The sequence below is a fragment of the Ruditapes philippinarum genome, unplaced genomic scaffold (genome assembly GCF_026571515.1).
Source record: "Ruditapes philippinarum isolate M1 unplaced genomic scaffold, ASM2657151v2 ctg2722_1_1_1_1, whole genome shotgun sequence".
Taxonomy (NCBI): Eukaryota; Metazoa; Mollusca; class Bivalvia; order Venerida; family Veneridae; genus Ruditapes; species Ruditapes philippinarum.
Window position 1 is genome coordinate 81451 of NW_026864168.1, and position 12635 is coordinate 94085.

The following is a 12635-nucleotide window of genomic DNA, read 5'->3' on the forward strand; positions in this document are numbered from 1 at the left end:
GGTTTTCAGCTACCTTTATGATATGATATAAGGTTCAAATGAAATGCGTGACAATTACTGCAGTAAAAAATATCAACCTGTATAATTGCAAAATAAAGGAGTATATAAGTAACCAAGGAGATATTTAATGTATGAAATGAGATAACGTGTATATTTTTAAATGTATGAGAAAATAACATGACTTACTGTACGTTTTAAAATCTATACATCCAGAAAAAAATGAAAAAAAAACATAAAAATTCTTTATTTCAATATCAATTTATTACATAACTATCTGAACATCTGAACATAAAAAATGTCAATACATGTATGCACCCCTCTTCACATGAAGACATGCCTTTATTTGAATCATAACATATCATAAATCGGCTTTAAAGCATCGGTGGTACAAAGATATGTCAATGCATGAGTACCTTGCGATTCCGCATCAAAATATGGTTCAGTTACAAAGCACAAAATTAACTAAAAATCGACTGAAACACATAAAAAGCGTTACCAAATATGATGTTTATAGGTGTGTGCATTTCAGCTCCACATGCACACATGCTTCTGTTTTCACATGTTTGCTTACAATTTCAACGTGTTCGATGAGATACTAATCAATGTTTTTGCCATTAATTTTTCCGCATCAGTTACCAAACTTCAATTACCAGCCTTTTTTTCTGCTGTAAATTTATCAAATCGATCAGTGTCTTTTAGGAAAAGTCTCTTGTCAATGATATTGCTGATTATTTTTCAGGTGAGCTTCATATGATACTTCGTGTGAATAATATCCTTCTTTCAGTTTCTCCATCAAAAACACAAATAAATGACTCCACGCATTTGCAACATCCGGGGTAAAGCGGTCACGCATACAGATTGCCCACTGGCACATTAGAGCTTCATAGAATATTTCAAAATATTCCGGTTTAAACCCTTTAAAGTTCTGATGCTGCTGTCCTAAGTCAAACAAAAATTTGCATAAGGTGTTCCCTTCTCTGTCAAAGTTTTCTAAACAATCTACAGCTGAACCAATTGCGCTAATAAAACGTTTCCCATGAGCTTGTATCGTAGCATTTCTAGCAAGTTGCGAATGCCGAACATTTTCAACCTTGAACAGAAGCTTGACTTCCGGACATATTTCAAAAATTCTTAGAAAAAGCTGGAGGCCGTTACCTTGCAAGTCCTTTGCCAACGAAGGCCATGTTTGTTGTACCGTCTTTATTTCGGGCCCTGTTAGCTCGATTTGGCATTTCAATGTGAAGACAATCCGACTTTTTATTGGGTCATTAATTTGAGTGAAAGTTTTGATTGAATGCTTGTTATATGAAATTGAGTTAGTGCAACCCATACTGTCTAAGCTCCCTTGTGTCAAATCTTCTGCAAATTTTGTCTATATAAAATGAGTAGCCTTTTTTGTTCACAAACATACGTTATTCATTAAAATTCACTACGTCTTATTTTACTTTTTATGTCCGAACCTGTGTTAATATATTCTATCTTTATATTTCCGGATTAATTATTATAAAAATATCCTGCACAGCCTTTTCTAGTTTATGAATATCAGTAAAATAACATAAATGCTACATCTTCCTTGGTGAATTTATTTTATTTTAAACTCCAAGGCAAATATGTTTTGTTTTCTTTTGTCACACAGACGAGTTCTAGCCAGTATTGGAATTTTTACACATTACCTCTCTTTTATAGCCACAAGTCTTCTGGAAGAGTTTCATTGGACGACTTTGAGATAATCAAATATATTAGAAACGCGTGTAGTGTTTTGTTTTTCAACAATTAGCTTTGTATCGTTATATCTGTTATTTAATGTTTTGGTTGTCTTTTCGGACACGTTTCTCAAGGACAATTAGCTGGTAATTGGTAAACAACTCGGACTTTTCGTTATTAATGTGTCTACTAATATGCAATCAGGATAGTTCTTACACTCTCATATGCATTATTACTTACTTATAGCATCCTTTTTAATCATCATGATCTTCAATTGAGATATTATTATTTTGTAATATTGGTTTTATTTTTCCTGTCCTTCGGGATCAATGATTCCTGTACAATAAGTGTTGAAGATAAGATTGAATACCGCCACTTAAGTCGCTGCTAGGGGCGTGAGGGATGTTGCATTCTTTCCAGAACAAATTCAATTAAAGCGAGTCTGCAGTTTTCATGTAATTTTGCTGTTATTAATGCTTCCAATGGTCAACTTTTTTCCAGATTTTTGTTCCTTTTTATTAACAAAGTATAAACTAGTAACAATAAATAAAGAGTGAAAGTCACTTCAATCCAATAAACGCATTTCTATTCTAAAAGGTATTTTGGACAAGAAATATAAGCTTATCGTTTTTTAAATACCGGTGTTGAAAGTTAGCACACTAGTTTATTTCATTTTAAATTCCATCTTAATTAGCAACCAGCGAGGTCGTGATAAAAATGTAGTTTATGTCATTCTTGAAAAAAAGTTCAATGAACGCAACCCCCACACGACACAGGACAAGAACAAGTAGCAAGGAGCCCAGGCAAACCCCAAACAAAAACAGGACAGGATACAAGGCAGAAAATGGACAGGCTAATCGCTTAATTGATAAATAACTTGTAACTGATAAGGAATTCAAAGAAAACAAATAAATGATTGAATAATAAGAAATAATTTGTAACTGATAAAGAATTCAAAATTCAATCGAAGTCACAAGCGAAGCAGAAAAAAATGAATAACATTATTGTTCAAGAGTTATGCCATATGATACTAATACCTGCACTCCTATTAACGCACCGTGCATTTATATATTTACAATTTAATTCGGACAAATTTTCAACAGAACGGTCCCAAACTATGATACAACCATCTTTCATTGTTTTGCCTGTAATGCTTATTCAATACATCCCTATTAGGGACTGGAATCGCTTTAAAAAATGACGAAATTATGTACGCTACTAATACTTTTTAAATTACAAAAGCATGAATATTTCGAAAGTTGTAATTAGCAATAAATTAACATCATGATCAAACTTGTATGCAAACAGAGATATGCTAACACACAAAGTTCTGCATTAAATATTGTTCCTTAGACAATATATCCCAATAGTTCTTATAATTTGTCAGTGACCTGTAAATTAATAAAACAATTATAAATATTTTTTTTTTTATTTTAAGACATGATAGTTTATTTTTCAGAAATTTGTCATTGGTTTTGTTGGTTTATAATTTGAGCCCGATGGTCAATAATTGTGGAAAAAACGGGTAGCTCATTCAAACTTTTTTCGAATCCAGTACGCCCTAGGACTGACCTGTGCTAAAGTCTTGCAAGGAAATAAAGTATACTTATTCATATAAAAATCCGTATGTATTAATAGTTGAAAATGGAAAGCTATGAAATAATATGTAGTGTACTGAATTTCTAAATAATCATATTATCTAAAAATATATTAAGAAACTTCGGACATTATTACATACATATTATAATTAGGATAACATAGTTACGATAATAACTTCACTCATAAACTTATTTACTAACAGAGAACAACGACTGTAAATGTATAAACATAACTTTAAAGGCTTTATGTAAAGGATATTTCAAGCAAACAAAATTCTTTTCTGAATAAACGAAATGCTTTTGTCATTTTTCTAGATGAATCTTTAAACATTTCTAAAATATGCATGCTTTCCTGCTATATTGAGATTTCCTTAAAGAACAAACTCATAATGGTTATTTTTAAAACCTTTAACCTTGAAGAATATAGACTATGTATTCAGCCCATGGCTTTACTGAGGAAAATCACCTTTGAATGGTCTTACATAATGTGTTCCTTTTAGTATAGACTGAACAACATTCACACCAAGTTTTGCACTTTCTGTAAATATATCTGCTGCGAAAATTGTTGTTTGAATTTTGAAAATGCATGTACTTACGAAATAAGATATTATATAATCTTACAGAGGATGACGACGCACAATTAAATCCCTATATATAACAGCAGCATTATATTTTGTTCGGGAACATTTAATTATGTTTCCTTGCAATTCATGTGTTAAATAACGAAGATTTGCCCGCACATCCGTCATTATTCAAACCGTTTGCTATTCAGTCAGCATATATTTTGATCATTTCCCTAAATATGATAAATATTTTTTCCAGATGGAAAGATAGACATATCAATTTGAAATATTAAGTGTAGTTGAAGTTGATTAAAATGATTGGTCAGTTTTAAAGCTATGTTGTTCAACGTTAAAATGTTTGTACAGAATCAAATTAGTATTAAATTTGAACACAAGAACAATAAACACTCGTACATGTATTTAATGAACACATGGAGCTAAAAAGCAATGAGTAAACTTCGTCAATGTATCAATGATAGACATAAATATTATAACAACTAAAACAAAGTTTACAGCTATTGTTTTAGGTCTTATAAACTGAAATTGACGCAGAACCTCGTCATCATAATTCAGTATTTATATTCCGGTCAACGTTTAGATCGATATTTACATGATTTATTCAAATATTGTGTGTCTGATCAGACAAATCAGCTATTTAAATATCCTGATATGCAAATCTACATAACAAGACAAACACAATTGATCCTAGTAATTGTGACACTGATCTCATAAAAAACAGTAAAATAACATTGCAATAATCTGTGCGGTTCAATGACCGCATCATAAAACAAAATTCAAACACAAGGACCATTACAGGATGACATTGTAAATTCATCATGGCTTTGAATAGAAAGCATTATATTTTTTGAAGATCTCATGTGGTCAATTTGAAATCTAATATTAGAACGAAAAGGATATAAGATATTGAGAGCAATGTGTAAACCATAGCATTAGACAGTCTAGATAATTTACCGCAAGTTGCACGTATTTTCTTAACACAAAACTTTAATTTGCAATGAAATACATTACTTTATAAATATAATAGTTATATGCGTTGCCTGCTCCAAAAGTAATTTGTTGATAACTATGACGTAACTATCATTATCACATATACAATACAGTTTTTTTGTTTTGTTTTATTTTATTCTGCTTAGTGATATTAATGAAAGACAATTTACGTGTGTTCAAACAATGAAAACAATAGAGACAAGTTTATTTGTGCGAAGCAAGATTTAATTCAAATTTATTAACAGGAAAACATTCTTGTATTTTAAGAACATGTACTCCAAGAATACTCGTCAATCTTTGAAAAGAAACCGCATTGGAATGTAAATGTGTTATTCAATCTATAAATATTAATAAGTATGTCAAAAATATGAAACATTTTTTTAGATTTTTTGCAACGGATTAAAGGCGTTTTATCAATTGTCAAGGTTTGTCAGTGAACCCTGTACAATAAGCTTTAACTAAAAAGTCGTAATACTGATATAAACATATCTGAATGAAAATATATGACTTAAGTATAATTTGTTCACACATCTGTAGTTAAACAGTCCTTTTAGTAATAAAGATACATTGATAACTTATTGCTTTCTACTTTTTTGTTGATATTTTTATATTATATAAAGAGAAACACAACCATCTATTTTGGACAGAAGACAACAAATTGACTGACTTTACAGTCGAAAATGCAAATTTGATACGTTTTCCTCTCCCGTAATTTCTATACATGTTCAATTTCTATGCACGTTCACGATTGCAATGTTTGAGTTTCTGCACCAAGACATGCTCTAAAGGATAGAGGTATCTAAAGAGAAAATGATACGTGTTCATTATTGTTAGTCTGTACCTTTCATTACTTAGTTATTAATCACTTTGAAAATCCAACTTGTTTTGTTAAAAAGATGTATAGGAATCATTGTCATCACTGTTCCAATAGATTACTGAGTTAACTAAACAATCTGTTTACAACTGATAATGTAATTGAATATGGCACATATTCTATGAAATGTTATCAAGAATATGTTATTGCCCCAAAATAAAGAAAAAAGTTTATTAAAATTGTGGTATCTGTTTTATGTTATTGTACCAAAACAAGAAAACATGTTAATCACAGTTATTCCATCTTGCATTTTATGCATATTGGATCTGTTTGTTTCGCTTACATTTTGTTATCTGTTTCGTGCATGAGGTCCCTTGATAATATACACCAGATATAGTAACCTTGTTTACATTGCATATCTTATTGTCTGTGAATGAAGCATTAACAGTGCCAACAATGCTGGATAACACGATTGGAAATGAAATGGAAGGAATATTTTCAAGGGAACAGGAAAAACTTTAGCCGGACAAAAGCGGACAAATGTAACATTGATATCATAAATTGCAAAAATTATCTCTAGATTTTATATAATGCTGAAAAAATAGAGTAATGAAAAATTAATCTGTCTTTTGCAGTGCAATAAACATTATACTGAACAATGCTTGGGCATTGTTTGAAATTCAAATAGGTTCCTTCATTTCATGTCGATTTCGAAGTACAAACGTAATATAAAACATGTTGCCATTTGCAAAAAAAGAAAAGAATATAATGTATCAATATTTTATGAAATAATTGTCATTTATTCCTTAAAATTTGTTACATTTTTTCTAAAAACAATATCAAGTGAACATAAAAAGCCTCATTTTAGATTATATTATTCACGAATGACGCCTGTTTTCTGTTATATTGCCATCAGCTATACATAAATATCTTCTGTATAAAACATATGATACAAACAACGTCACAGAAACGATATCTTCGAGTTATATTCTAAAACACGGAGGAGCTGTGATACATTAGTATAGATTACTTACGAGATTTTGTGAACCGCACCACAAACCACACCGCACAATATCGCGGATTCGACTTACAAATGCATGCAAGAGAACAAAAATCAGAAATAACGAGTTTTTTTTAATTTTATTTATTTTACCAATGTTCATAAACCTACACAGAAAACTTTAGTTCTGAATTTTTACGATTTAGCTTAGGCTAACAAAATGTCAAATAGTTGGCATGTGTATAAATATCTGGAAACAAAGTGATCTAAAGACTTTAAATAACAACATTATTATTTAGTTATTCAATTATACTTATATAATTTAACTATGAGCTTTTTCTTTCCAACTAGCTTACGGAACGCCGGTAGGTTTTACTCAGGTACCTGAAATAGTGCACAGGATGAGCGTAAATCTTCTTTAACCGGTAAACCAGTAAAACTTAAATAATTGGCATATTTTTATTGTATGGATGTGACTTAAATCCCGACAAAAGAGCTCTCTTTGGCAAGCTATCATAGTCAATATTCAAAAATGTGTATACACATAAGTTGACAGCAATGACTAGATAGAACGTATTGAGGCTATTCGTTGCCAAAACTCCAGCCTTTGAAACTTGACAAATGATACTTCGGTTCTACAAAACAGATTAGGAAAAATCTAATTGTTGATCCGAGAGTTACTTTATGCACTGGTATTATGGGTTTTGATTATCTCGATTTGACAATATGGAAGCCGGTAACATGCAACTTAGATAAATTACAAACTGTATTTTGAAAATTATAATATGCGACATGTAGATAATGTAAACGATGGAACGTGAACAACACATTTTATTCCGTACATCATGGCGTTGAGACGTTGTTGCATCAGTTAACGCTCTCGGGTTGACAATACCACACTTTCTTTTTAATTCTAACACAATTAACATTTGAAAACGATTTTGAAACTTCTATATATAGAATTATCACGGAAATAGACAAAGATTAAAAGCCAGTTTTCAAGAGAGCAGAAAATAAAGAGAGACAACTCTTACTGTAAATTAGTAATGAGTACAAAATATTTCAAATTAAATAAACTTATTATTTATGTCACACACATAAACTGCAGTATAGTTAAGTTTGAATATAAATATTAAAAGTTATGGCTAAGGTGTAATTGCTACAAACAACTAGTTTGATTTTTACTATTGTTCAAAGCTTTTTTTGTCTAGCTATACGCTAGTATTAAGGTCTAAAGGTAACTAATGTAATAGTAAATGCTACAACTAGAAAAGACAGCAGCCAGAATTTGATATATATTAGTATCTGGTTGTAGCAAAGTCTGTATCAGATATTGACTTTAAAATTTGGAAGATGTACGGTAGCAGCTTAACTATTAATGTCACTAATTTCTGTGCAAATTGGAATCCTATCAATAAAGTTTATTTGTCTTTAATAAAGCATATTGCATATAGTCTTAACAATAATTTTAACTTCCTAGAAAAGTATTTACCCTCAAACAACCCCATTAAAAGTTGGATTGGGACAGTTACCTTTTGAGATTTTTTCTAAGAAATAGGGTATTTACAAGTTACAAACTTATAATCATTTAAAGGCCGCTAATGTTGATTGAATATAGGCATAGAATGGCAACTGAATTATGTTTGGTGCATAACGAATAACTGTCATGATTTGCAAACACCTTAAAGGCTAAAAAATGTTTTTATTTCGAAATGTGCGTGTTCTTGTTTTCTTGCTTCCTTGTGATCTCAGACCGCAGAGGGATAATCAGTTGCTGGCGGGAAATACCGAAAATGAGCGGTTAAATACATTTATTCACGATGATGTAGTGGGCGGGGAAATGGGCGGACCTTATTTATCTCTCACTGCAAAATGTGTAAAGCTTGAATCAAAATGGTTTGACAATGTACATTTGTAAAGCTTAGAAAGTAACTTCTGTTTTGTCGGCGTAAACACGAACAATAAGTATACCGCATGTTAAGATGACTACTCCTAAAAACCAATTAATGTTTTGGCGTTTAACAAAATGTATTTTGTTAATATACATTTTTACAATGTTAAATCGGCAAACTCAATCAAAGAATGCAACATTGAAGTTTACATACAAAAACATATACAATTGTATTTTGTCCACAAACAAACCGTTCAACTAAGATCAACAAGGCTTGATTATTGGCAACGAATAGCCTCTATAATAACAAGAGGATTGATTTCGAGAAGTATATTTGAAGAATTTTATCATAATGCTATATTGTTTTTCATGATAGTCTACTGCCTTGTACATCTGTTACAATAATATCTATATATTACCTATTTTGGGAACTATGTTAGTTTTAAAAGACATATTTGTAATAATGTTAACGTGAAAGTTATTAATCGGGAAACTATTTGTTTCTGTACATGACTTGTTACAAAGCTCGTATGTTTATGTTTCAGTTCTATGTTACTTCTAAATCTAAAAATGCGGAAGGAGAACAAATACATTTTCATTAGCTTTACTGCATATAAACATTAAGTGCGTATTCCCGAATAAATACTATATTGACTAGCGCAGTAAAGGCTATGTTTACACAATTTTTCCTCACTTTTCTTTCTTTTTTTATCTTTTCTTTTTACTTTCTTTGTTCAATTTAATAAAATACAATATTTTACTTTAATTCTGATAAAAAAAATACATTTTTACAAAACTGTCGTGAAAATAAGCACGAATCTAGGGGCATTATGCTTTAAATTTAATTAGGAACATGAACATTAAAAAAAACTTCACTGAGGGTCGAAGAGAAGTTACTGCTTTTAGATTTAATATAACCAGAAAATACTTAAAAAAAACAAAAGTAATAATAGGGTGAAATAAAACATTAACGACTAGAAACCAAAAGTTATAAGTTAAAGCTTAGGAAACCATCTGTGCGTTGTGTATCAACATTTTAATTGCATGCAGATATTAAAGCACGCTATTCGGAGTTTGTTAGAACTAGACGAGTTTTATTGGAAATGATGACATTATAATGTCAGTGATGATTATACTTTCAAAACTATTTCTCAATACACCTATTTCATAACTACTATTCATAATTGTACATATTGGGGAAGGGTTTATAACTTTATAGAAAGTAGAGCCAAGCTTGTTGTGAATACTCAAAAATGGAATATCTTCAAAATGCCCAAAACTTCAAAATTTAAAATGCAATATGCCTTCATTGCCCACCAGCACCGTCTCATGACGAATAAAAACAGCAAACATGAAAACGGCGAAATCTTTAATCTTTAATACAGTTTTAACATGTTGTTTAATGTACAGCTAAATCATCTTATTTTCATATTTAATGAATATATAGGCTTTATTATAAATTTATTTTTCAAGTTTTTTATATGGTAATAATAATAATGATTATAATAATAATAATAATAACATTTTGTTTTATAGGAAGGCCATCAGCCTATAATACATATGCGATACCAGTTATTGACACTGTACCAAAATATTTTAGCAGTACAGCTTTTACATAGTAATACAAAATGATTCATTTTACTATTGTATGAATAAACCTACATATATTTAATAGTTCTTGTTTGTTATTTGTAAACATGTAAGCATAAAAACATCTAAAGTATTATGCAATATTTTACCAAACTTTAAATATCTTGCCTGTGAATACTTTTTGCACTCACAAAATACAAGAAATTCATCTTCTACTACTGTATCTGATGCTACACTAAGTACATAGTCTTTTATCTCTAGGTATCCCCATATGTTTACCAAGTTCGATACCCAGTTTATTACTCGAGCAACTGTTTGGCGGCAAAGCTTTTACATAATGTAAAATGCAACATCCAATTTTAAGTATAACTCTACATCTAAGAGGGATTTAAACTCTTATTAATGATTACATCTAGAAGAGTTACTGATATGATTATGCCAGTCCTGTGTAAGACAACCAGATACTCGCTGTTTAAATTTAGTTATAAATATGGTGATATCATCGACATCTTTTGACAACCATACAAATCCAAAGCCAAACTTAAAAAGAATTTCTCAAACCTCGTGTGCTCATGTACGTCTTCAAACGTCATCTGAGTCAATAAGCATCAAATAACAGTGTCTAGGATATATATGGTGTTAACACTAATATTTTACAAATCACTTAACATAATCAACATAATTATAATGGTAAACGACCGCATTTGCCTAGCGCTACATCATTGTTTGTTGTTTTATTAATACCAAGAAAATGCTTAAAGTATACTGCTCTTTTGACGGCGACAATTTAGGGGTGAAAAGCAGATCCATATATTTATAAATTTATATTGTGTTAATTGTCAAGTACTATTATTAATGTGAAATTTTTAAACTCGAGTCATCAATTCCAGAAACATTAGGCAGATAAATTTACCAGCACATCCCGCCTCAACTTTTTTCTTCATTTACACAGAGTTTGTGCGGTACAGAGTATTTAAGTGTCATTCTTTGTCATTTTTGACGCTTTTGGCATACAGTTTCCACCGTTTCAACCACATACATAACAATGACGTTAAGGGAAGACAAATTGTACCACTATTAGTATCATCAATCATAGCGAGATAACAACAAACTATTACCACAACTGTCTGATCAGTGGGAAAGCAAACAATGAAATGCAGGGAAATTTTTAATACGAATGGCAGACTATTGGCTTTCCAAGTTTATGTGATTTTGGTCTGAAGACAGTGATATATCACTGTCTTTGATCGTTTGTACAAATCGATTAATTGTAAATGTTAAAGCCTCGCCCAAATCATGCAACCTAAGAAATTTTACAGACTACAGTACAATAGTTTTTGTGAATAAAATCTGCTCGTCGGGTCCGGAATAGATAATTATTTAATTTATATGCACGGTTGTTTGTTCATATGACAAACACATGTTGTAAACTATGGACTAAGTAAAATTCCTTTTATTCAATAATGGCTTTTGTCCTTTCAATCCAGATGACATATCGTATTGTACATTATAGTGTGATATGGTGCTTTGCATTGTATTGCCTTGGAAACAATATCTTTAAGATTGAGTCGTGTAAAACAGATTTATGTTTAGCAACATATGTTTATCATTTTTGTGTGTACTTTTGTTTTTATATTTGTAAAATATTATTATTTTGCATGGTAACTATTACATGGCTTCGGTTTTGCTTTGTCTTTTTGACCTCTCTTGTTCGTTGTTGAGTTCCGTGCCGATGGTACAATGTTACTGGATTTTGTATTGGGGCTGTGTACGATGATTACGTCGACAACAGCTGAGAGTCTTTTGCTTACTCTTATTACATATGAAAGTATTTTTCCTACTCCAGTAATAGTTGAAAATGTTTTCCTTCTCCAATAGTAATCATATCGTCGGTTAATGGCTTATTGCAATAATTGAAAAAATTACTGACTAGCAAAAAACTCGAGGTTCAAATGCAAATATATTTTTGTTACCTAATTGTATTTTGATTACGAGAGATATTACATAATATAAATTGACACCATTATGTTTGCTTTTTTTACTATTTTAAACATTGCTTCGTTACTAAGCTTAATAATAACAAGATAATGATATATATGATTTATACATATACTCACTGTTTCGGTATATTGTTGATGATTAACCAGACATTAAAGGTTCATTATGCCCGCAAAATGAATGTTTATTTTTCTTCGCATTTCTTCTCGAATTTCTCAAAAGCTTTTAATTTTTGGTGTCCTGTGATTGTTTCCAAAAAGTAAAACATTGGCCAATTTTCCGAATTATCTTTTGTTATGTTGCTGTTCTTGGTAATTAGTACAACTAAAAATAATTTGATCTTTCGTAAAACGTCAAAATACTACTTTATTTACATTTCGTTACTCTTATGACAAATAATTTCACATTCAGCACTAACCTTCTTTCGAAAAGCATGTAACATGCTTTAAAACTGTTATTTAACTATTAG

At 30.6% G+C, this 12635-nt stretch overlaps 1 protein-coding gene across 1 annotated transcript; it reads right to left on the reverse strand.

Annotated features, from left to right (window-relative positions):
- Positions 1-303: 303 nt before the first annotated feature.
- LOC132724694 (neuroglobin-like) lies at positions 304-1632 on the reverse strand. Its single transcript, XM_060709624.1, has one exon. It carries the CDS (start codon positions 1328-1330, stop codon positions 713-715), a length of 618 nt encoding a protein of 205 aa, XP_060565607.1. The 5' UTR covers positions 1331-1632; the 3' UTR covers positions 304-712.
- Positions 1633-12635: the final 11003 nt, after the last annotated feature.

Bases quoted from the DNA above. Each gene is read 5' to 3' on its own strand.
- LOC132724694 (XM_060709624.1), bottom strand. From the start codon at position 1,330: ATGGGTTGCACTAACTCAATTTCATATAACAAGCATTCAATCAAAACT.